We start from the raw sequence: 27374 nt of genomic DNA, 5'->3' as shown, positions 1-27374 counted from the left end.
TGATATTTCTGGGAACAATGCAGATAGTGATAACTTACTGCCACAAATGAAAGAGCCAAAACAAGTAGTAAAACAAGATAAAATGCAAATGGGCCCCACTAAAAACACAAGTTCTGTTCCAATTGCCCCTGTCATAATTTCTGAGAATTTTAACAACCTGAAAGTTCCTACAGGTTTTTCAAATCAGACTAGGCCAATGACTGTAGCAGATAAAGACATTTTTAAGAAATGGTGGGGCACAATCCCCACAAACAGCTTTAATAACTTTTCACATTGGTTTCACAAGGGAACTGAAAAAGCCATAAAATTAGGTATGAGCATGCCGGAATGGACAGAATTGCTTCAAGATGCCATGGGCCCCTATGCCAACAGGTTATTAGGATTCAATTCAAGTATATGTGATCAGGCTGGCAGGATAGTTAAAACCTTTTTCAATTTTACTAGTCTAGAGAAAGAGATTAGTGAAATTACCATGAGACCACTAGATGGGCCATTTGAAGTAGCAAAAAGAGTTTTATTTTGGTGTGTGCTGCGCCAGCCACAGACCCAAATGGTCTGGGGGTCACCAGCTCACATACAGAGGGTACTTGAAGCTCTCCCCAGAAAATGTCAGGAGTTTGTAAAGCTGTATGATCCAAACTCCACAAACCTACATATGGTGCTCACTAGAGCTGAGAAGTGGTGGAATTATCACCCATACACCATTAAGGCAAATTCTGCAGTGAAGCAGTCAATGGAGAATAATCTGACTATTCACAGGCAGGAATCAGAGAGGGGTAATAGAAGGAATGTTTGTGGATATCAGAATAGTAGAGCATCAAATACAGGAAACTGGAGAGACTGGAATTTAAATGGCGATATTAACAGAGGAGAAAAATGGCAGGCTGAGGTCAAATGAGATAAACAATAAGGCCAACTTAAGTTATTGGGAACTCAAACAAAAAAAACAGGAGAATGAGAGATCAAATTGGGTTTCTAAAGAAGCAACTGACAGAGCTGGAGGGCTCAAATTAAATAATTCATTTTTTTTATAAGCATATTTGTTTGCAGTACATTTGTATCGTGTAATGTGTACTTTAGTTTTAAGTTCAATTAATAATTTTAAGTGTTTTTCATTATTAAGTTTTAAATGCCAATATTAAGAATGTATAGTTAATTGATGCATTCTCTTTCTAAAAAAACAATAACGGATACCTCCATTGTGATTAGTTTTGGGAGGCCACATGCAATACCATTTCTATGTAAACAGTCTGAAGTCTTATCTTGCAGGAAGAAAACCAATGAAGATAGAAGGCTTCTCACCTTTCCTTCCAGGTTTTCCCCAATAACACATATTATAGATTGTTGTTTTTCAGGTGTCTCCAGGACTGATCTTACCATGAAGCTATGATGGTGACATTGGACAAATTAAATAAGTATAATGTATCACAATGGAGATGTAAAATGGTGCATTAGGCCAAAATAATTATATATATATATATATATATATAGCATAAAGGGGTAAATAATCATATAAATCAAGCAACATAAGTTAAGTAAGGGTGCGAGTGGGATGATGCAATAACAGAGGCACTTTCCAACTTAAAGTTAATAACTGTAAATGTGGTTTCTACTGCAGATGGAGGGTTGTAGTGTGAAGTAAATATATGCCTGGTTTTAATCTTTTTTCATTCCTTTGAGGGTCTTGGAAAAAACAAAGTGGTTCAAAGAGAGAGATTTGGTAAAGCAAAAGCAAGGACCAGATGCCAAAAGCAAGGACCAGATGCCAAAAGATGACAACAAAGAACTTCAGTGAACCATTATAACTTTTGTTTTACAGGCACAATTCACACTTTCTTAATAAAGATTTTACTACACGCATACCCATCTAGTGTACCCACACTCACACACTCATACATGAACTTTTCCCAATATTTAAGACCATTGTATAAATGTTGCTAATAGGGTTTAGCATAGGATTTTGTGTTTCTATGTATAATTTTAAATTAATTTTTCTAATGAATTGTATAAAGTTAGATTAGGAATTGACAGTCCTAGGAAAGTACAGAAGAGCTCATATCGCAGAGGGAATGATTCCGAAGGGATGGTGGGAGAATTTCTCCTGTAAGGTTTTTGCTCCCACTGTGTTCTTCTGTACTAGTGGGTATAACTAGAAAACGGGGCAACATAGGAGAAGAAAAAGTGAGGGAATGTGGTGACATTTTTATCACAGGGATATTGGAATATAGCTCACAGATTTTATAACTGGCAATTCACATAGCTGGTTTATTCAAGTAGTTCTTTTGTCTAGTGTAGTCTAGAAAGACACACCCAATGGTCTTTTTGAGTGACATTTGATAAGCCACTCCCTTTTGAATTGGGTTATAAAATACTGTAACACCAGAGCCTCTGTCTCTCTATTTTATCCTGCTCCTGCTAAAAGATGGATGATGTTGGACACAGAGAATCTGGCTAAGTATTTCTGGGATAATATTCTGTGTAGCAGTATTGCACAATTGGGGTTAGTTTAGAAAAGTTGCCCTGTATCTTAAAATGTGGACTGTATCTGTAAAATAGATTTCCTGTAAATATTTATCTTATTATTAACATATATTGATTCCTAAATAAACTGTTTGACAAATAATGGAGGACCCCTCATAGAGTTTATTTCACAATTTATCTGTGTTGGTTTTAGTGGTACCACCATAGCGATTTAGTATATTATATTTAGTAGAAAGTAGAGATATTTTAAATTAATAGATAACCACATCCCCTAATACAAAAAAGAACACCTCCACGAGTGAGTTCAGCTCACAGAGGCCCAAAGGGGGTCAAACAAGGAAAGGAGGCCATGCCTATACCAAGCGAAACCCAGGATAAGACCGGGCACAGAGACAGAACAGACGTCTCATCAACATCCTGCAAGTACGGATTGCAACTGAAAAGGCAAAGTCCTTCCAGTGTCAAGAATAGCAAGGCATTCGACCATGAAAAAGTGTGTAATGCACCCAGGAGAGAACCCCAAGTTTGAAAACACAGAGTCTATAACAGGACGACACAGAGGATACTTGTGAGGAAGAAGAAGCAGTCAAGTAAGAAACTGACCGCAAAAGCAACCCCCAGACAGAGGGCACGCTCCAGGCAACCTAAGTCGCCTGACCTGCACACAGGACCCTAAAAAGGGGAACACAAACCTCAATTGAGGCCCTCCCCGAGAAGAAGAGTATACCCTCAGAACCCAAAGGAAGAGCAAATTCTCTTCTAAAATCAATGGAGCCAGTTGAAGGAAAATCTATACCCTAGCAGACTAAGTTAACAGGGTAGACTCAACAAAGCTCACACATCCAGAGGAGACTGTGACCGAACACAGCTCCATAGATCACTCGTCCATCCTGACCTGCAGACCCACAGCCAGCTGGCCAACCCAGCCTCAGGGATCCAAAACAGGGGAACAAAGAATCCTGAAACAGGTACAGGAACGAGCATAAGGATAGCACAGCCATCCCCACAGAGTACAAGTACAACCCGACTGAAAGCAGACAACAAGGCCATAGACCGAAGGATCTATCAAAATAAAGGCCCAACAAGTCTGCTTGGAGCCAACAAGACCCCTGGGGGAACCAATCCCACCTTTCTGCCTCCCATCCAGGAGAAGTCCCAAGCAAGGACTCTATCTCCATAGGGAGTAGAATATCCCCTAAAGAAAAAGGATGATGCCGGAAGAGCAACAACTGTTCTCAAGGACCCCCCTAGAAGTAGCCAAGCAGAGGCACAAAAAAAGTTAAATTAAATGATCTTACCGGAATCAACGCCGTGGAACAGGAACATGGCCTTTCAAGTGTGATGGATAGTAGCATCGCCTCCACCATGGACTTGAGAGAAGAAAGCAGTCAGCGGAGCGAAGTTCGACAACGCCGATTGCTTGAGGGGTTTGTTAATATGAGTCGGGATGGTTTCGTAGAAAGAAACTCCCTGCATCTCCGGACTCTAACTTTCATCCAAGCCCTCACTGAGAGACTGACAGGAGTACTTAAAACTCCTGTCCCATGCCGAAGAGTACTACCCTCCATAAGAGACAAAAATAAAATTTTTAAATTCTGACACTTCTCTGCCATCCTCCTGGGACGAAAGGCAAAGAATGACTGGGGGGTGAGGGGAGTGAGAGGAGTATTTAAGCCTTTGGCTGGGTTGTCTTTGCCTCTTCCTGGTGGCCAGGTTCTTATTCCCAGAAGAAATTAATGCAGCTGTGGACTCTTTCCATTTAAGAAGAAAATAAACAAAAAATTGGCAACTAAATAAATGACCTGAATTCTGACTCCAGCTGGGCCATAAAGCCCTGCAATATATATTGGGCCAGATTACAAGTGGATAATTGTGCTTGAAGTAAACTTATTGCCCGCGCCGGGCTGCGCTGGTATTCTGAGTTGAAAGTAAACTTAAATATTGCGTGCGAGTTCACGTAATCCCCCATAGAAGTCAATGGAGCAAAAAAAAAAAAAAAAAAAGGACATGAAAATATGAATATTTCACATTACAATGTTTTTCACTTAACGGATTATGTTCCATTTATTCCCTAAATATGATTTTATATACATATATAAATATATATATATATATATATATATATATATATATATATATATATATAGATATATATATATTTACAGATATATATAGGAATATCTATTGAAAAATACATAAAACATTCTGCTATGTGCGTAACATTGGAATGTCAAATATTTAGAGTAAATACATAGCTAAAACCTTTATTAAAAATGAATATTGCATAAATATGCTTTTTCATGTTTACTTAACTGTAAAGGGCTCCAATGCACTTCTATATGTCTACATATCTATTTATGTGTATATATATATATATATATGTATATACGTATGTAATTAAAGGGATACTAACCCCTCATTTTTTTCTTTCATGATTCAGATAGAGCATGCAATTTTAAGCAACTTTCTAATTTACTCCTATTATCAATTTTTCTTTGTTCTCATGTAATCTTGATTTGAAAAAGCAGTAATTAAAGGTTAGGAGCCGGCCCATTTTTTAGTTCAGCACCTTGGTAGAGCTGCTGATTGGTTTGCTACATTTAGCCACAAATCAGCAAGTGCTACTCATGTGCTGAACAAAAAATGGTCTGGCTCTAAAGCTTACAGTACTGCTTTTTCAAATCAAGATAGCATGAGAACAAAGAAAAATGGATAATATGAGTAAATTAGAAAGGTGCTTAAAATCTCATGCTCTATCTGAATCATGAAATAAAACAATTGGGTTTACTATCCCTTTAATATGATTATTTAACGCATATTTTAAACAAATGTTGAAGTAAAATATATCTTTTAATTTACAACATTGTTCTTAGATTTGGTTGTGGTCCAATATCAGACAGTTCTTTTTGAGAGTTTTCCTCACTCTTTTCCATTTTGGAACTGTGCGGCAGCTATGAAGTATGGTGGAGAGAGCATTGTCGTTTGGATCTGCTTTGTTGCCTAATGGCATGGACATCTTACAATCATCGAGGGAACAATAATTTTAAATGTATAAAAAACATTTTTACAGATGACTGTCAGGGCAGCAGTCCAAACAAAAATACTAGCTGTCCACCTTGCATAGGATATCACCTTGAGCACACAGATTAGTGATTCTCACAATAGGTAGTCTGTTTACTTTGAGTGCAGTTAGCGCACTTGTAATCTGGCCCTCTGTTGAGGAAAAACAAAATTTATGCTTACCTGATAAATTCCTTTCTCCTGTAGTGTGGTCAGTCCACGGGTCATCATTACTTCTGGGATATTAACTCCTCCCCAACAGGAAGTGCAAGAGGATTCACCCAGCAGAGCTGCTATATAGCTCCTCCCCTCTACGTCACCTCCAGTCATTCGACCAAGGACCAAAGAGAAAGGAGAAGCCAAAGGGTGTAGTGGTGACTGGAGTATAATTCAAAAATTTTTTACCTGCCATAAAAAACAGGGCGGGCCGTGGACTGACCACACTACAGGAGAAAGGAATTTATCAGGTAAGCATAAATTTTGTTTTCTCCTGTTAAGTGTGGTCAGTCCACGGGTCATCATTACTTCTGGGATACCAATACCAAAGCTAAAGTACACAGATGACGGGAGGGACAGGCAGGCTCTTTATACGGAAGGAACCACTGCCTGAAGAACCTTTCTCCCAAAAACAGCCTCCGAAGAAGCAAAAGTATCAAATTTGGAAAATTTGGAAAAAGTATGAAGAGAAGACCAAGTTGCAGCCTTGCAAATCTGTTCAACAGAAGCCTCATTCTTAAAGGCCCAAGTGGAAGCCACAGCTCTAGTAGAATGTGCTGTAATTCTTTCAGGAGGCTGCTGTCCAGCAGTCTCTTGGCTAACCGAATTATGCTACGAAGCCAAAAAGAGAGAGAGGTAGCCGAAGCTTTTTGACCTCTCCTCTGACCAGAATAAACGACAAACAGGGAAGACGTTTGTCGAAAATCCTTAGTTGCCTGTAGATAAAATTTCAGGGCACGGACTACATCTAGATTGTGTAGCAGACGTTCCTTCTTCGAAGAAGGATTAGGACACAAAGATGGAACCACAATCTCTTGATTGATATTCCTGTTAGTGACCACCTTAGGTAGGAACCCAGGTTTAGTACGCAGAACTACCTTGTCTGAATGAAAAATCAGATAAGGAGAATCACAATGTAAAGCGGATAACTCAGAGACTCTTCGAGCCGAGGAAATCGCCATTAAAAATAGAACTTTCCAAGATAACAGCTTGATATCAATGGAATGAAGGGGTTCAAACGGAACACCCTGTAAAACATTAAGAACTAAGTTCAAACTCCATGGTGGAGCAACAGTTTTAAACACAGGCTTGATCCTAGCTAAAGCCTGACAAAAAGCTTGAACGTCCGGAACTTCTGACAGACGTTTGTGTAAAAGAATGGACAGAGCTGAAATCTGTCCCTTTAAGGAACTAGCGGATAAACCCTTTTCTAAACCTTCTTGTAGAAAAGACAATATCCTCGGAATCCTAGCCTTACTCCATGAGTAACTCTTGGATTCGCTCCAATATAAGTATTTGCGCCATATCTTATGGTAAATCTTTCTGGTAACAGGCTTCCTAGCCTGTATTAAGGTATCAATAACTGACTCAGAAAAACCACGTTTTGATAAAATCAAGCGTTCAATTCCCAAGCAGTCAGCTTCAGAGAAATTAGATTTTGATGTTTGAAGGGACCCTGGATCAGAAGGTCCTGTTTCAGAGGTAGAGACCAAGGTGGACAGGATGACATGTCCACTAGATCTGCATACCAAGTCCTGCGTGGCCATGCAGGCGCTATTAGAATCACTGATGCTCTCTCCTGTTTGATTCTGGCAATCAATCGAGGAAGCATCAGGAAAGGTGGAAACACATAAGCCATCCCGAAGGTCCAAGGTGCTGTCAAAGCATCTATCAGAACCGCTCCCGGATCCCTGGATCTGGACCCATAACGAGGAAGCTTGGCATTCTGTCGAGACGCCATGAGATCTATCTCTGGTTTGCCCCAACGTCGAAGTATTTGGGCAAAGACCTCCGGATGAAGTTCCCACTCCCCCGGATGAAAAGTCTTACGACTTAAGAAATCCGCCTCCCAGTTCTCCACTCCCGGGATGTGGATTGCTGACAGGTGGCAAGAGTGAGACTCTGCCCAGCGAATTATCTTTGATACTTCCATCATTGCTAGGGAGCTTCTTGTCCCTCCCTGATGGTTGATGTAAGCTACAGTCGTGATGTTGTCCGACTGAAACCTGATGAACCCCCGAGTTGTTAACTGGGGCCAAGCCAGAAGGGCATTGAGAACTGCTCTCAATTCCAGAATGTTTATTGGTAGGAGACTCTCCTCCTGATTCCATTGTCCCTGAGCCTTCAGAGAATTCCAGACAGCGCCCCAACCTAGTAGGCTGGCGTCTGTTGTTACAATTGTCCAGTCCGGCCTGCTGAATGGCATCCCCCTGGACAGATGTGGCCGAGAAAGCCACCATAGAAGAGAATTTCTGGTCTCTTGATCCAGATTCAGAGTAGGGGACAAGTCTGAGTAATCCCCATTCCACTGACTTAGCATGCACAATTGCAGCGGTCTGAGATGTAGGCGTGCAAAGGGTACTATGTCCATTGCCGCTACCATTAAGCCGATCACCTCCATGCATTGAGCTACTGACGGGTGTTGAATGGAATGAAGGACACGGCATGCATTTTGAAGCTTTGTTAACCTGTCTTCTGTCAGGTAAATCTTCATTTCTACAGAATCTATAAGAGTCCCCAAGAAGGGAACTCTTGTGAGTGGAAAGAGAGAACTCTTCTTTTCGTTCACCTTCCATCCATGCGACCTTAGAAATGCCAGTACTAACTCTGTATGAGACTTGGCAGTTTGAAAGCTTGAAGCTTGTATCAGAATGTCGTCTAGGTACGGAGCTACCGAAATTCCTCGCGGTCTTAGTACCGCCAGAAGAGCACCCAGAACCTTTGTGAAGATTCTTGGAGCCGTAGCCAATCCGAATGGAAGAGCTACAAACTGGTAATGCCTGTCTAGAAAGGCAAACCTTAGATACCGGTAATGATCTTTGTGAATCGGTATGTGAAGGTAAGCATCCTTTAAATCCACTGTGGTCATGTACTGACCCTTTTGGATCATGGGTAAAATTGTCCGAATAGTTTCCATTTTGAACGATGGAACTCTTAGGAATTTGTTTAGGATCTTTAAATCCAAGATTGGCCTGAAAGTTCCCTCTTTTTTGGGAACCACAAACAGATTTGAGTAAAACCCTTGTCCTTGTTCCGACCGCGGAACCGGATGGATCACTCCCATTAATAAAAGATCTTGTACGCAGCGTAGAAACGCCTCTTTATTTGGTTTGTTGACAACCTTGACAGATGAAATCTCCCTCTTGGGGGAGAGGATTTGAAGTCCAGAAGGTATCCCTGAGATATGATCGGTAACGCCCAGAGATCCTGGACATCTCTTGCCCAAGCCTGGGCGAAGAGAGAAAGTCTGCCCCCCACTAGATCCGTTCCCGGATCGGGGGCCCTCGATTCATGCTGTCTTAGGGGCAGCAGCAGGTTTCCTGGCCTGCTTGCCCTTGTTCCAGGACTGGTTGGGTCTCCAGCCTTGTCTGAAGCGAGCAACAGCTCCTTCCTGTTTTGGTGCAGAGGAAGTTGATGCTGCTCCTGCTTTGAAATTACGAAAGGAACGAAAATTAGACTGTCTAGCCTTAGGTTTGGCTCTGTCTTGAGGCAGGGCATGGCCTTTACCTCCTGTAATGTCAGCGATAATTTCTTTCAACCCGGGCCCGAATAAGGTCTGCCCTTTGAAAGGAATATTAAGCAATTTAGATTTAGAAGTAACATCAGCTGACCAGGATCCGGAATTCTTAGCCGTAAGTTTAGTTAAATGTACTACGGCATCCGAAATAAATGAGTTAGCTAACTTAAGGGCTTTAAGCTTGTGTGTAATCTCATCTAATGGAGCTGATTCAAGTGTCTCTTCCAGAGACTCAAACCAAAATGCTGCTGCAGCCGTGACAGGCGCAATGCATGCAAGAGGTTGCAATATAAAACCTTGTTGAACAAACATTTTCTTAAGGTAACCCTCTAACTTTTTATCCATTGGATCTGAAAAGGCACAGCTATCCTCCACCGGGATAGTGGTACGCTTAGCTAAAGTAGAAACTGCTCCCTCCACCTTAGGGACCGTTTGCCATAAGTCCCGTGTGGTGGCGTCTATTGGAAACATGTTTCTAAATATTGGAGGGGGTGAGAACGGCACACCGGGTCTATCCCACTCCTTAGTAACAATTTCAGTAAGTCTCTTAGGTATAGGAAAAACGTCAGTACTCGACGGTACCGCAAAATATTTATCCAACCTACACAATTTCTCTGGTATTGCAACTGTGTTACAATCATTCAGAGCCGCTAACACCTCCCCTAGTAATACACGGAGGTTTTCCAGTTTAAATTTAAAATTTGAAATATCTGAATCCAGTCTGTTTGGATCAGAACCGTCACCCGCAGAATGAAGCTCTCCGTCCTCATGTTCTGCAAATTGTGACGCAGTGTCTGACATGGCCCTAATATTATCAGCGCACTCTGTTCTCACCCCAGAGTGATCACGCTTACCTCTTAGTTCTGGTAATTTAGCCAAAACTTCAGTCATAACAGTAGCCATATCCTGTAATGTGATTTGTAATGGCCGCCCAGATGTACTCGGCGCTACAATATCACGCACCTCCCGAGCGGGAGATGCAGGTACTGACACGTGAGGCGAGTTAGTCGGCATAACTCTCCCCTCGTTGTTTGGTGAAATATGTTCAATTTGTACAGATTGACTTTTATTTAAAGTAGCATCAATACAGTTAGTACATAAATTTCTATTGGGCTCCACTTTGGCTTTAGCACATATAGCACAGATATCTTCCTCTGAATCAGACATGTTTAACACACTAGCAAATAAACTAGCAATTTGGAAATACTTTTCAAGTAATTTACTATAATATGAAAACGTACTGTGCCTATAAGAAGCACAGAAAAAGTTATGACAGTTGAAAATTGATAAACTGAAAAGTTATAGCATCAAATCTTTGTAAAAAACACACTTTTAGCAAAGGATTGCTCCCATTAGCAAAGAATAACTAACCCTGATAGCAGAAAAAAAATACAGAAATAAACGTTTTTTATCACAGTCAACTACAATCTCACAGCTCTGCTGTGAGTGATTACCTCCCTCAAAACAAGTTTTGAAGACCCCTGAGTTCTGTAGAGATGAACCGGATCATGCAGGGAAGACAATAAACTTCTGACTGAATTTTTTGATGCGTAGCAAAAGCGCCAAAAAAGGCCTCTCCCCCTCATACACAACAGTGAGAGAGATCAGTAAACTGTCATAAATTAAATAAAAACGACTGCCAAGTGGAAAAATAGTGCCCAAAACATTTTTTCACCCAGTACCTCAGAAAATTAAACGATTTTACATGCCAGCAAAAAATGTTTAACATAAATAAATTAAGTGTTATTAAAAAGCCTGTTGCTAGTCCCTGCAAAATAGGCTAAAGTCTTATGCATACAGTATAATTCCAGTGAAGTGCCATTCCCCAGAATACTGAAGTATAAAATATACATACATGACAGCCTGATACCAGTTGCTGCTACTGCATTTAAGGCTGAGTTTACATTATATCGGTATGGCAGAATTTTCTCATCAATTCCATTGTCAGAAAATAATAAGCTGCTACATACCTCTTGCAGATTAATCTGCCCGCTGTCCCCTGATCTGAAGTTTACCTCTCCTCAGATGGCCGAGAAACAGCAATATGATCTTAACTACGCCGGCTAAAATCATAGAAAAAACTCAGGTAGATTGTTCTTCAAATTCTACCAGAGAAGGAATAACACACTCCGGTGCTATTATAAAATAACAAACTTTTGATTGAAGGTATAAAACTAAGTATAATCACCACAGTCCTCTCACACATCCTATCTATTCGTTGGGTGCAAGAGAATGACTGGAGGTGACGTAGAGGGGAGGAGCTATATAGCAGCTCTGCTGGGTGAATCCTCTTGCACTTCCTGTTGGGGAGGAGTTAATATCCCAGAAGTAATGATGACCCGTGGACTGACCACACTTAACAGGAGAAATAACTGTACACGTGCAAACAAAAATGTATCCATAAAATAACCCAAAGCAGCTAAGCTAGAGCTGGAAGCTTCTCCAAGATGGGTCCTGCCTCTTCAGTAGTCAGCTCCGCCCCATAAAAGGTCTACATTTAAATAGTCTACTCCCCACACCGCACCGTAAATTATTCATCATCCAATAGAATTAGAGCTGCTTAAATCATATTGGCTGATTTGAACAGCCAATAGGATTTTAGCAGCTCTAATTCCTATTGGCTGATTAAAAATTTTCCGCCAAAAGGACTGCATGGGACGCCATCTTGGATCGCGTACCTTGCATTGAAGATTCAGTGTACGGCGGCGACCGTATGAAGCCGGTGCTCTGCGCCGGATGTCTTCAGGATGGACCAACTCCGCACCGCCGGGATCAAGATAGAAGATGCCGCCTGGATGAAGATAGAAGAGGCCGCTTGGATGTAGACTTTTCACCGCTTGGATGAGGACTTCGCTGCCGGAATGAAGATTGAAGAGGCCGCCTGGATGAAGACTTCTCGCCATCTGGATGAGGACTTTTTTGCCGGGATGAAGATCATTTAAGCGGGACTTCAAAAACTGACAGGTAAGTTTGTATTTATTTTAACTAGGTAGTTAGTAAATAGTTAATAACTATTTAATAACTAGTCTACCTAGTTAAAATAAATACAAACTTACCTGTCAAATAAAAATAAAACCTAAGCTAGCTACAATATAACTATTATATAGGTATTATTTAGTTAATAATTGTAAATTAAATTTAGATCTATTTTAATTATGTTAAAGTTAGGGGGTGTTAGGGTTAGGTTTAGGGGTTAATAGTTTAATTTAGGTTGTTGCAATTTAGGAGGCCAGAGGTTTAGGGGTTAATAAATTTATTTAGTTGCGGCGATGTCGGGGAGTGGCGGAATAGGGGTTAATAACTTTAATGTTGTGGCAGCGATGTTGGGGTGCGGCGGAATATGGGTTAATAACTTTAGTATAGTGGTGGCGATATCGGGAGCGGCAGATTAGGGGTTAATAACTTTATTTAGGTGGCGGCGATATCGGGAGCGGCATATTAGGGGTTAATAACTGTAGGCAGGTGTAGGCGAGGTCGGGGGCAGCAGATTCGGGGTGTTTAGACTTGGAGTTTATGTTAGGGTGTTAGGTTTACAAGTTAGTTTTCTTTCCCCATAGACATCAATGGGGCTGCGTTACGGAGCTTTTCTTTCCGCCATTGCAGGTGTTACACTTTTTTCTGACCCGCTCTCCCCATAGATGTCTATGGGGGAAGCGTGCACAAGTCAGAACAGCGCTTGTTCTTGGTGCGTGTGGAGCTTAAAAACCCCATATCACACGCACAAGCCTGTTTTTTTAAAAACTTGTAATGGCAGCGCTATAGGGGATTAAATAACGCCACTTTTGTTGCATTCGTTAATTTCCGTATAGCGCTCAAAAATCGTAATCTAGGCGTTAGTGATTAATATCGTTATATACTTCTTCAATGTTTATTTTCTACAACAACGCATACACTTTGTACTGACTACTATTTAGAATGGAAACATTACATACAAAAATAAAAATAAATAAAGTCCAATTTATTCATTAAGAAGTCAAATAAATATTAAGTCTATGAAGATAGGAACACTTAGAAAAACCCTATAGATGTTAGATATCATTATCCTCCCCCTACTCTCCTGAAGCAACTGCATGAGACCAGAGATTATCATCATGTTGGGGGCGTCAATCTGGGGTGATTTAAGTTCACCACCTCGAAAGTGTTAAATACATTCAATAGAAGACCATTGCTTCTTATCTAGCATGTGCAGGTTTGCACAAAATCTGTTGGCACAACTTGTTACAATGAGCCCTTAATCTTCCAGGTTTTGTGTTAGACCCCAGGCAGGGGCGTATTTAGGTTTTGTGCTGCCCTAGACACTCAAAATTCTGTCACCACGTCATGCGCACCCACATACAATCCCATAGGATAGCAATAGCCGGGTTAGCCATTTAAGTCATTAGTAATTGGTTGATTTAGCCACCCAGCCCTGAGTTCAGTAGCGTGGCCCTAGGGACTCAAAATTCTGCTGCCCCATAAAAATCTGCTACCCTAGGCACCGCCCTTGTTGGCCTATGCCTTAATACGCCCCTGACCCCAGGTCTTGGAATATCTCCTTGGCAGTAACCAATTTTCCTCTGTAAAATGATAAATTCTTTTCATAGTTCAATAATGTTTTACCCCACAAAACAATTCCTCTCACTGCTGTTCCCTTGTATCAATAGACTGTATAATTTTTGTTGTAGGACTAACAATGGACAAAGAAAATGCAACACTCATAGTAGCAAAGGAGGTTATAATCTGCTCTGCTCCAGAAGTAAACACAATATAACATTTGGAATCTAATGACATAGAAAAAGTATTTATTAGTTTACCATCCATCTGAACAAGCAGTTCCGACTTGACTCGCCGACTTGCCTCATGCTCATCGGAGGTGCCTCTTCTGCTACAAATGGAGTCAATTTCATCAACGAAAATGGTGGTGGGTGCATAAAACTTAGCCTTGATTGAGACAAAAATATAAAAATAAATAAAAAAGGATATTACATATAACATTGTAAGTATGAGACACAGTTCATTTCTAATCTTTTATTGAAAGCTTTTAAGTTTTATTACCTTTAAAGTTTTAAGCATAAACTATGATTAAGTTGTATGAATGATGGACTGTTTATGTTTTATGAAGATATTTTCAGAAAACACAATTCATTCTTTTAGTATTAGAATATGGAAGTTATGATCAAGGGGTTTTGAGCTCGAAACATTGTTTATGCTTTCTCCTACATAAATAAAAGTTTTTTTTTTATTTGATGTAATTGGAGTTGGTGCAGTAACTTGCTGTTTGCACGCCTTCCTTACACAGGTGCTGGTTGGAACTTTGTTTTTTAGAATATGGAAGTTACTTACCATTTCGAATAATAAACGAACCAGCTTTTCAGACTCTCCTCTGTACTTCGACGTAAGAGTAGATGAAGAAACATTAAAAAATGTTGTGCCACATTCTGTAGCTACAGCTTTAGCAAGCATCGTTTTTCCTGTGCCTGGAGGGCCAACCATTAAAACACCCTAGATATTGAAAAACAAAACTTCAGCCCAGTGTACAATTCCCCTATGCTTCCATAACAAAATACTTGAAACAACATTACAATATTTATTATTTTTCAGCAGCACATGTATAATTTCAGTTCAAGGACATAATACCCTTGTTATTCAATGCCAAAAAGGTGATAAGGTGCAAATTAAAAAAAAGCTAATAAAAGTTCAGATTTCTATCTATTCTTTGGAAAAGCCAAGTAAATTGTCTTGCATGACTTTTTGTTGATTTCTAAATTTGTCATCATTCCACTTTATTATTATCAGCTATATTGTGGATTTCCAGTTGTTTTGCACAATATTCTGCACCGAGAATTGTACAGTAGTATTCCAATCCACACACAAAACACTGTAGAAGTAGATTTTCACAGGACTTTTGCCTTCTGTTATTTAAGTCATTTTTTTTGTTTGCAACCTTAAAGTTGTTCTTGCATGCTTAGTGCACAGGTAGTAAAATAAAATTATATATAAAAGTGAAATCATACTTTATACTTGTGAAGCTCGTACACAACCTAAACATGGACATCAGAATGATTTTATGAAATGCTGTATATTTAAATACTGCTAATTATACATTTACACACAATGATATACATTTTTTTAATTATACAAGCCATAAATTGATATTATTGGTTAAGTGGCAAAAACATAATTTATGCTTACCTGATAAATTCCTTTCTTCTGTAGTGTGATCAGTCCACGGGTCATCATTACTTCTGGGATATTAACTCCTCCCCAACAGGAAGTGCAAGAGGATTCACCCAGCAGAGCTGCATATAGCTCCTCCCCTCTACGTCACTCCCAGTCATTGGACCAAGGACCAACGAGAAAGGAAAAGCCAAGGGTGAAGTGGTGACTGGAGTATAAATTAAAAAATATTTACCTGCCTTAAAACAGGGCGGGCCGTGGACTGATCACACTACAGAAGAAAGGAATTTATCAGGTAAGCATAAATTATGTTTTCTTCTGTTAAGTGTGATCAGTCCACGGGTCATCATTACTTCTGGGATACCAATACCAAAGCAAAAGTACACGGATGACGGGAGGGATAGGCAGGCTCTTTATACAGAAGGAACCACTGCCTGAAGAACCTTTCTCCCAAAAATAGCCTCCGATGAAGCAAAAGTGTCAAATTTGTAAAATTTGGAAAAAGTATGAAGCGAAGACCAAGTTGCAGCCTTGCAAATCTGTTCAACAGAGGCCTCATTCTTAAAGGCCCAAGTAGAAGCCACAGCTCTAGTGGAATGAGCTGTAATCCTTTCAGGAGGCTGCTGTCCAGCAGACTCATAAGCTAAACGAATTATGCTACGAAGCCAAAAAGAAAGAGAGGTAGCAGAAGCTTTTTGACCTCTCCTCTGCCCAGAGTAAACGACAAACAGAGAAGACGTTTGTCGAAATTCCTTAGTTGCCTGTAAGTAAAATTTTAGAGCACGGACTACATCCAGGTTGTGCAGTAGACGTTCCTTCTTCGAAGAAGGATTTGGGCATAAAGAAGGAACAACAATCTCTTGATTGATATTCCCGTTAGTAACTACCTTAGGTAAGAACCCAGGTTTAGTACGCAGAACTACCTTATCCGAATGAAAAATCAAATAAGGAGAATCACAATGTAAGGCTGATAACTCAGAGACTCTTTGAGCCGAGGAAATAGCCATTAAAAATAGAACTTTCCAAGATAACAACTTTATATCAATGGAATGAAGGGGTTCAAACGGAACGCCCTGTAAAACATTAAGAACAAGGTTTAAACTCCATGGTGGAGCAACCGTTTTAAACACAGGCTTAATCCTGGCCAAAGCCTGACAAAAAGCCTGGACGTCAGGAACTTCTGACAGACGTTTGTGTAACAGAATGGACAGAGCTGAGATCTGTCCCTTTAATGAACTAGCGGATAAACCCTTTTCTAAACCTTCTTGTAGAAAAGACAATATCCTAGGAATCCTAACCTTACTCCAAGAGTAACCTTTGGATTCACACCAATATAGGTATTTACGCCATATCTTATGGTAAATCTTTCTGGTAACAGGTTTCCTAGCCTGTATTAAGGTATCAATAACTGACTCAGAAAACCCACGTCTTGATAAAATCAAGCGTTCAATTTCCAAGCAGTCAGCTTCAGAGAAGTTAGACTTTGATGTTTGAAGGGACCCTGTATCAGAAGGTCCTGTTTCAGAGGTAGAGACCAAGGTGGACAGGATGACATGTCCACCAGATCTGCATACCAAGTCCTGCGTGGCCACGCAGGTGCTATTAGAATCACTGATGCTCTCTCTTGTTTGATTCTGGCAATCAATCGAGGAAGCATCGGGAAGGGTGGAAACACGTAAGCCATCCTGAAGTCCCAAGGTGCTGTCAGGGCATCTATCAGGACTGCTTCTGGATCCCTGGATCTGGACCCGTAACGAGGAAGCTTGGCGTTCTGTCGAGGCGCCATGAGATCTATCTCTGGTTTGCCCCAACGTCGAAGTATTTGGGCAAAGACCTCCGGATGAAGTTCCCACTCCCCCGGATGAAAAGTCTGACGACTTAAGAAATCCGCCTCCCAGTTCTCCACTCCCGGGATGTGGATTGCTGACAGGTGGCAAGAGTGAGACTCTGCCCAGCGAATTATCTTTGATACTTCCATCATAGCTAGGGAGCTTCGTGTCCCTCCCTGATGGTTGATGTAAGCTACAGTCGTGATGTTGTCCGACTGAAACCTGATGAAACCCCGCGTTGTCAACTGGGGCCAAGCCAGGAGGGCATTGAGAACTGCTCTCAATTCCAGAATGTTTATTGGCAGGAGACTCTCCTCCTGACTCCATTGTCCCTGAACCTTCAGAGAATTCCAGACGGCACCCCAACCTAGAAGGCTGGCGTCTGTTGTTACAATTGTCCAGTCTGGTCTGCTGAATGGCATCCCCCTGGACAGATGTGGCCGAGAAAGCCACCAAAGAAGAGAATTTCTGGTCTCTTGATCCAGATTCAGAGAAGGGGATAAGTCTGAGTAATCCCCATTCCACTGACTTAGCATGCACAGTTGCAGTGGTCTGAGGTGTAGGCGTGCAAAGGGTACTATGTCCATTGCCGCTACCATTAAGCCGATTACCTCCATGCATTGAGCCACTGACGGGTGTTGAATGGAATGAAGGGTGCGGCAAGCACTTTGAAGTCTTGTTAACCTGTCCTCTGTCAGGTAAATCTTCATTTTTACAGAATCTATAAGAGTCCCCAGGAAGGGAACTCTTGTGAGTGGAACGAGTGAACTTTTCTTTTCGTTCACCTTCCATCCATGTGACCTTAGAAATGCCAGTACTAACTCTGTATGAGACTTGGCAGTTTGAAAGCTTGAAGCTTGAATCAGAATGTCGTCTAGGTATGGAGCTACCGAGATTCCCCGCGGTCTTAGTACCACCAGAAGAGCACCCAGAACCTTTGTGAAGATTCTTGGAGCTGTAGCCAATCCGAATGGAAGAGCTACAAACTGGTAATGCCTGTCTAGGAAGGCAAACCTTAGGTACCGGTAATGATCTTTGTGAATCGGTATGTGAAGGTAAGCATCTTTTAAATCTACAGTGGTCATGTACTGACCCTCTTGGATCATAGGTAAAATTGTCCGAATAGTCTCCATCTTGAACGATGGAACTCTTAGGAACTTGTTTAGGATCTTTAAGTCCAGGATTGGTCTGAAAGTTCCCTCTTTTTTGGGAACCACAAACAGATTTGAGTAAAACCCCTGGCCCTGTTCCGATCGTGGAACTGGGTGGATTACTCCCATTAACAAGAGCTCTTGTACGCAGCGTAGAAACGCCTCTTTCTTTGTCTGGATTGTTGACAACCTTGACAGATGAAATCTCTCTCTTGGAGGAGAGTATTTGAAGTCCAGAAGGTATCCCTGAGATATTATTTCTAGCGCCCAGGGATCCTGGACATCTCTTGCCCAAGCCTGGGCGAAGAGAGAAAGCCTGCCCCCCACTAGATCCGATCCCGGATCGGGGGCCCTCAATTCATGCCGTTTTAGGGGAAGCAGTAGGTTTCCTGGTCTGCTTGCCCTTGTTCCAGGACTGGTTAGGTTTCCAGCCTTGTCTGTAGCGAGCAACAGCTCCTTCCTGTTTTGGTGCAGAGGAAGTTGATGCTGCTCCTGCTTTGAAATTACGAAAGGAACGAAAATTAGACTGTCTAGTCTTAGTTTTGGCTTTGTCCTGAGGCAGGGCATGGCCTTTACCTCCTGTAATGTCAGCGATAATCTCTTTCAACCCGGGCCCGAATAAGGTCTGCCCTTTGAAAGGTATATTAAGCAATTTAGACTTAGAAGTAACATCAGCTGACCAGGATTTTAGCCACAGCGCCCTGCGTGCCTGAATGGCGAATCCTGAATTCTTCGCCGTAAGTTTAGTTAGATGTACTACGGCCTCCGAAATGAATGAATTAGCTAGTTTAAGGACTCTAAGCCTGTCCGTAATGTCGTCCAGAGTAGCTGAACTAATGTTCTCTTCCAGAGACTCAATCCAGAACGCCGCTGCAGCCGTGATCGGCGCAATGCATGCAAGGGGTTGCAATATAAAACCTTGTTGAACAAACATTTTCTTAAGGTAACCCTCTAATTTTTTATCCATTGGATCTGAAAAAGCACAGCTATCCTCCACCGGGATAGTGGTACGCTTAGCTAAAGTAGAAACTGCTCCCTCTACCTTAGGGACCGTTTGCCATAAGTCCCGTGTGGTGGCGTCTATTGGAAACATTTTTCTAAATATCGGAGGGGGTGAGAACGGCACACCGGGTCTATCCCACTCCTTAGAAACAATTTCAGTAATTCTCTTAGGTATAGGAAAAACCTCAGTACTCGTCGGTACCGCAAAATATTTATCCAACCTACACATTTTCTCTGGTATTGCAACAGTGTTACAATCATTCAGAGCCGCTAACACCTCCCCTAGTAATACACGGAGGTTTTCCAGTTTAAATTTAAAATTTGAAATATCTGAATCCAGTCTGTTTGGATCAGAACCGTCACCCACAGAATGAAGTTCTCCGTCCTCATGTTCTGCAACCTGTGACGCAGTGTCTGACATGGCCCTAATATTATCAGCGCACTCTGTTCTCACCCCAGAGTGATCACGCTTACCTCTTAGTTCTGGTAATTTAGCCAAAACTTCAGTCATAACAGAAGCCATATCCTGTAATGTGATTTGTAATGGCCGGCCAGATGTACTCGGCGCTACAATATCACGCACCTCCCGAGCGGGAGATGCAGGTACTGGCACGTGAGGCGAGTTAGTCGGCATAACTCTCCCCTCGTTGTTTGGTGAAATTTGTTCAATTTGTACAGATTGACTTTTATTTAAAGTAGCATCAATACAGTTAGTACATAAATTTCTATTGGGCTCCACTTTGGCATTGCAACAAATGACACAGGTATCTTCCTCTGAATCAGACATGTTTAACACACTAGCAAATAAACTTGCAACTTGGAATACAATTCAATTAGAATAATATTAAAAACGTACTGTGCCTTTAAGAAGCACAGAAAATCTATGACAGTTGAAAATTAATAAATTGAAACATTTATAGCCTCAATCCTTGTAAACAACACAACTTTAGCAAAGGTTTAATCCCAATAGCAAAGATAACAAATTCTGAAAGCAGGAAACAATTACAGAATAAACGTTTTTTTATCACAGTCAACTATAATTCTCACAGCTCTGCTGAGAGAAATTACCTCCCTCAAAATAAGTTTGAAGACCCCTGAGTTCTGTAGAGATGAACCGGATCATGCAGGAAATACAATGAGCTGCTGACTGAAATAACTGATGCATAGAAAAGGCGCCAAAAAACGGCCCCTCCCCCTCACACACAGCAGTGAGAGAGAACAGAAACTGTCAGAAAAAGATTAAGCAACTGCCAAGTGGAAAAATGGTGCCCAAACATTTATTCACTCAGTACCTCAGCAAATGAAAACGATTTTACATTCCAGCAAAAACGTTAAACATAATTTCTAGTTATTAAACAGCTTTATGTACTTCTTACAGTGTAATTCTAGTGAAGTACCATTCCCCAGAATACTGAAGTGTAAAGTATACATACATGACATTATATCGGTATGGCAGGATTTTCTCATCAATTCCATTGTCAGAAAATAAAAGCTGCTACATACCTCTATGCAGATTCATCTGCCCGCTGTCCCCTGATCTGAAGTTTACCTCTCCTCAGATGGCCGAGAAACAGCAATATGATCTTAACTACTCCGGCTAAAATCATAGCAAAAACTCTGGTAGATTCTTCTTCAAACTCTGCCAGAGAGGTAATAACACACTCCGGTGCTATTTTAAAATAACAAACTTTTGATTGAAGATATAAAACTAAGTATAATCACCATAGCCCTCTCACACCTCCTATCTAGTCGTTGGGTGCAAGAGAATGACTGGGAGTGACGTAGAGGGGAGGAGCTATATGCAGCTCTGCTGGGTGAATCCTCTTGCACTTCCTGTTGGGGAGGAGTTAATATCCCAGAAGTAATGATGACCCGTGGACTGATCACACTTAACAGAAGAAAACCTGTTTTCTAATACATTAGGCCAGACATTATCAATATGAAATCAATTTGATGTCACATTTTACTTTGACTTTGGTAGTGTATTTTTTACTTCAGTGAAGACCAGAGAAAACTGCCTTGAAATGTCTGTAAAATATTTGTTTCGTAAACCCCTTAATGACCACAATGTACCCTGTACGATGATGGTCATTAAGTGTTTTTTTGGAGTAGCATGGGTCCCGCAGTCAGCAAGATCCCACTATTATACCCTCCCTTCTTCCTGCTGGCTACCGGAAATAGTGTGGTCTCGTCACTGGGGGTGAAACCGCCCTATTAAAAATTAAAGCCCCATAGAAAAAGACCAGCGATGTACAGGGTATGTCGCTAGCCATTAAAGGGTTAAAGGGACATAAAACCCAAAATTTCTTTCATGATCCAGATAGAGAATACATTTTTAAACAACTTTCCAATTTACTTCTGTTATCAATTTTGTTTTATTCTCTTGGTATCCTTTATTGGAACTAGCTGGGCACATTGGTAAGACAATGATAAGAGCATTATATATGTGCAGCCATTAGTCAGTAGCTAGCACACAGCACCTAGGGTATTCTTTTCAACAAAGGATATAAAGAGAACATAGCTAATTAGATAATAGCAATACATTAGAAAATTCTTGTTTTTCCCTTCATGCAACTATGAAAAAGAAAAATATTTAAGATATAACTATGTTTTTCTTTATTTAAGACTAAGGTTAATTCACTGTACTAACTGCGAGCAGTTACCATTCAGCGCACTGCCAGAAGTGCACTGACTTGCTAGTCATGGGACAAGCATCCAGATTGGATACTTAATCTTCCTCTATAATGGGATGTGACTACTTTGAAGTAACATAACTTCTTTTTTCTGTTTTTAAAACATAAAGATGTGTGTGTGATATTTTCTAGTTAGCTTGTCTACATCGCTTTCACCTGATTCCATGTTTATGTAACATTCCCATACAATGTTTAACAAATTTTGATGGACTAGAATAGGAATCAAGGTTTTGAATGGAAAAAAATATTGCAGGAAAATAATTCTTGTAAAATAACAAACTTACCTTCCATGGTCGTCGGATGCCTTTAAAGAAGTCCGGCATCCACATTGGAAGGACTACTGCTTCTCTTAATAATTTTTTAGCTTCTTCCAGATCAGCTATGTCCTCCCTATTAAAAATGTATAAACATATTTAGCTTGTGATGAATAGTTGCAACGTGTTACAAGGCAAATTAAAAAATCTCCAATCATAACAAACACACTAGCCCTGAGGCTGAACTTTTTTCACTTTCAGCAAAGATATTTATTTTTATTGTGAAAAATTTCCTGCAGGTTATTTTGAAATAAAATTCTTGTATATTTTTTTTTATATTTATTTATTTTTATATAATATGGCATAGCTTAGTGTTTTTATTTGTTATTTTGTCACATTCGTATGATCAAGGTTTTTCTGTATGTCTTCAAGATATTAAAAGTGCCTAGTGTGCCCCAAGGCAGAACATGCGGTAATCTGAGATGTCATCAAAGAAAAAGCAGCATGTCTGAGAAAAGAATGGAACACATGCAGGAGTTTTTAGCACTTTTGCTTTGCAGTGCTGGTGCACATCAGTCTGTTCACTTTAAACAGTGCTGTGCTCTGGCTGCACTGTGTAAGTTTTCCTTAACTGCCTAATTTAAAATTGAATATCCTGACCATTCATAATCCATTTTTTCATTTACACACACACCTTTAACCCCTATACATCTGTAGGACATTTCATGCCATCCTAACAGCGCTGGGCTTTACCACAATTAGGACGGCATTAAATGTCCTAACTTATATGGCATCCTGCAGCCTCCCCCTTTTATGCAATCAAGAATTGCACTGGGGGGCATGCCTAGCAGTGTAGGCAGTCCTCTATGATTAGATCCCTGCCTTGATATCACATGGCTGCATCGACAATTGTGTGATTTCATTTTTACAGCAAGTATTTTCTTCCGATCTAAGCATTTGCACCCCGACATAAAGGGGCTAATTTGTATTTGCTACTATAGTTTTAACAATTTTCTTTTGATGTGCCTGTATTCTGCATTAAAGGGATACTAACCCCTCATTTTTTCTTTCATGATTCAGATAGAGCATGCAATTTTAAGCAACTTTCTAATTTACTCCTATTATCAATTTTTCTTTGTTCTCATGTTATCTTGATTTGAAAAAGCAGTAATAAAAGGTTAGGAGCCGGCCCATTTTTTAGTTCAGCACCTTGGTAGAGCTGCTGATTGGTTTGCTACATTTAGCCACAAATCAGCAAATGCTACCCAGGTGCTGAACAAAAAATGGTCCGACTCTAAAGCTTACAGTACTGCTTTTTCAAATCAAGATAGCATAAGAACAAAGAAAAATTGATAATAGGAGTAAATTAGAAAGATGCTTAAAATCTCATGCTCTATCTGAATCATGAAATTAAAAAAAATGGGTTTAGTATCCCTTTAAGAGCTCTCAAATATTTACATGACTTATAAGCCAAGTAACCATTTCTGTTTGTTTACTGCCCTTCTAAAACCTTTGAAAAACATAGTTCATGCTTACCTAATAAATTCCTTTCTTTCATGGTGGTGAGAATCCATGAGCCTTGACATGTGGGAATCAACTACTTGCTACTAGGAGGAGGCAAAGATACCCCAAACACCAAGAGCTTTTGAACCGTCCCACCTCCCTGCACATCACAGTCTATCGTATAGCTGGGCAGAGGAGAATAAAGAAACAGAAAGGCATGAAAGGAAAAGCATGGTATAAAGAGGTGCTATTAAACTGACGCCAGTAATAAATAGAAAAATATACTAAAGGAAAGGAATTTATCAGGTAAGTATAAATTATGTTTTCTTTCATAAGGTGGCAAGAGTGCACGAGCCTTGACATGTGGGATCTAATACCCAAGTTGTGGAGTGTACGAGAAAATGGGTGGGACAAAAATAATAAGGCAGTTTTCCTATTTTCTGCAGCCTGAAGGACTTTTCTGCCAAAATGATAAAATTTATTAAAGGTACTGTATGCAATGAAGACCACGTTGCAGCCTTGCAAATCTGTTCAACAGAAGCCTTATTCTTAAAAGCCCAGCAAGCAAAGACTGATCGAGTGGAATGGTCAGTAATACATTTAGGGGGAAACTTTCCCACCACCAAGTAAGCTTTGTAAATTACTTGTTTTAGCTTAGGGGGCTAAAGTGAAAACCATATAAAACTATAACAAATTTAAACTACCCACTAATGAGTAGTTCAGGCAGCTCCACTTCTAAACGTATAGGCAACATTAGTAGTTATTCTAGAAGACAAATAAAAAACATAATTTATGCTTACCTGATAAATTTATTTCTCTTGTGGTGTATCCAGTCCACGGATCATCCATTACTTGTGAGATATTCTCCTCCCCAACAGGGAGCTGCAAGAGGATCACCCACAGCAGAGCTGTCTATATAGCTCCTCCCCCAACTGCCACTCCCCAGTCATTCGACCGAAGACAAGCAAGAGAAAGGAGAAACTATAGGGTGCAGTGGTGACTGTAGTTTAAAAATAAAAAACACCTGCCTTGAAATGACAGGGCGGGCCGTGGACTGGATACACCACAAGAGAAATAAATTTATCAGGTAAGCATAAATTATGTTTTCTCTTGTAAGGTGTATCCAGTCCACGGATCATCCATTACTTGTGGGATACCAATACCAAAGCTATAGGACACGGATGAAGGGAGGGACAAGGCAGTCGCTTAAACGGAAGGCACCACTGCCTGTAAGACCTTTCTCCCAAAAATAGCCTCCGAAGAAGCAAAAGTATCAAATTTGTAGAATTTAGAAAAAGTATGAAGCGAAGACCAAGTCGCCGCCTTACAAATCTGTTCAACAGAAGCCTCATTCTTAAAAGCCCATGTGGAAGCTACCGCTCTAGTAGAATGAGCCGTAATTCTTTCAGGAGGCTGCTGGCCAGCAGTCTCATAAGCTAAGCGGATTATACTTCTTAGCCAAAAAGAGAGAGAAGTTGCCGAAGCCTTTTGGCCTCTCCTCTGTCCAGAGTAGACAACAAATAATGCAGATGTTTGACGAAAATCTTTAGTAGCTTGCAAATAAAACTTTAAAGCACGTACCACGTCAAGATTGTGTAATAGACATTCCTTCTTCGAAGAAGGATTAGGACACAGTGACGGAACAACAATCTTCTGATTGATATTCTTGTTAGATACCACCTTAGGTAGAAAACCAGGTTTGGTACGTAACACTACCTTATCTGCATGGAAAATGAGATAAGGGGAATCACATTGTAAAGCAGATAACTCCGAAACTCTTCGAGCTGAGGAGATAGCTACTAAAAACAGAACTTTCCAAGATAAGAGCTTAATATCTATGGAATGCAAAGGTTCAAACGGAACCCCTTGAAGAACTTTAAGAACTAAATTTAAACTCCATGGTGGAGCAACAGGTTTAAACACAGGCTTGATTCTAACCAGAGCCTGACAAAACGCCTGAACATCTGGAACCTCAGCCAGACGTTTGTGCAAAAGGATAGACAGAGCAGAAATATGTCCCTTTAAGGAACAAGCTGATAAGCCCTTCTCCAATCCTTCTTGGAGAAAGGATAATATCCTAGGAATCCTGACTTTACTCCATGAGTAACCCTTGGATTCACACCAATGAAGATATTTACACCATATCTTATGATAGATTTTCCTGGTGACAGGCTTTCGCGCCTGTATTAAGGTATCAATGACCGACTCGGAGAAACCACGCTTTGACAAAATCAAGCATTCAATCTACAAGCAGTCAGATGCAGAGAAATCAGATTTGGATGGCTGAAAGGACCCTGAAGTAGAAGGTCCTGTCTCAGCGGCAGAGTCCATGGTGGAAAGGATGACATGTCCACCAGATCTGCATACCAAGTCCTGCGTGGCCACGCAGGTGCTATCAAAATCACCGAAGCTCTCTTCTGCTTGATCTTGGCAATCAGACGAGGGAGCAGAGGAAACGGTTGAATCACATAAGCCAGGTTAAAGGACCAAGGCGCTGCTAGAGCATCTATCAGTGCTGCCTTGGGATCCCTGGACCTGGATCCGTAATAAGGAAGCTTGGCGTTCTGACGAGACGCCATGAGATCCAGTTCTGGTTTGCCCCAAAGTTGAATCAAGAAGATAAAACTGAACAATATCCCTAAATTTGCATCTGTGTTATATGCAAATCTAAAGGGATTGAAAGGTATATTGGAAAGCTCCCTTTAAATCAAAGTGTGATGTATCTTCAACGGTTATACAGGTGTATTAATATGTATATAAATGAATCTTCCAGTAATAGCTGTAAACCTTGTGTCCCACACCAAGAGCAATTGTATTCATATAGAAAAGTCCCACAGAATGTATATGTGGAGAAGCAATTTATAATGTAGTATAGGAAGTCCAAATATACGGAGAAAATATTTAACAAAGCACTCACTCACCCTTCTTCTTGTAATACAGGGGCTAAGTTTCCCTTTTCTTTCAGCAATACCGGTGCTTAAAATGCCTTGAGTCACAAGCATGTAGAGGTTAGGAGGTTGTTCCCCCAGTCGTATAAATCCTTTGGTGTGCGTCCGGTGGGAGGGAGTGTTTGCAGAGCTGCTGGGAGCGGTAAAGTGCCAGGACAAACCGCCAAACAATATTACAAATTGAATACTTCCACACAGGTGGAAAAAGTCCAGCAGTGAATGGACCGAGAGTAGTAGAGTTTAAAGAATGCTTTTATTAGATATACATTAAAAGTACTGCGAGTAGTCACAGAAAATCAAAGCTATACCACAGCCTTAAGCAAGTCAGCCTAATAGCCCAATATCAAACGCTCCAACATGTTTCGTGCTGTAACAGCACTTCGTCAGGGATAGTAAGGGGTTAACTGTTCAGCCGTTAAATACACATCCGGTCCGATGAGAAACATGCATGGCGGTTTAAACCAATGGCTGTGCCACATGAAGAAATCGTCATGAACGCCGCACTGACTAGTTAGCTAATATGCATGTTCAGATTTAAACCGGCTGTAAATGACAGGTGAACAG

The 27374-nt window shown here is 40.7% G+C and overlaps 1 protein-coding gene across 1 annotated transcript in view; it reads right to left on the bottom strand.

Annotated features, from left to right (window-relative positions):
• Positions 1–27374, bottom strand: part of KATNAL1 (katanin catalytic subunit A1 like 1) — a 216334-nt gene that overhangs the window by 72426 nt on the left and 116534 nt on the right. The window contains exons 6-8 of the mRNA XM_053708475.1: positions 22390–22495; positions 14597–14755; positions 14068–14194 (exon numbers count right to left, since the gene is read on the bottom strand). Of these exons, the coding sequence (XP_053564450.1) occupies positions 14068–14194; positions 14597–14755; positions 22390–22495 (392 nt within the window). The remainder of the gene's footprint in view (positions 1–14067; positions 14195–14596; positions 14756–22389; positions 22496–27374) is intronic.

The sequence above is a fragment of the Bombina bombina genome, chromosome 3 (genome assembly GCF_027579735.1).
Source record: "Bombina bombina isolate aBomBom1 chromosome 3, aBomBom1.pri, whole genome shotgun sequence".
NCBI lineage: Eukaryota > Metazoa > Chordata > Amphibia > Anura > Bombinatoridae > Bombina > Bombina bombina.
This window is presented reverse-complemented; position numbering and strand designations above follow the sequence as displayed.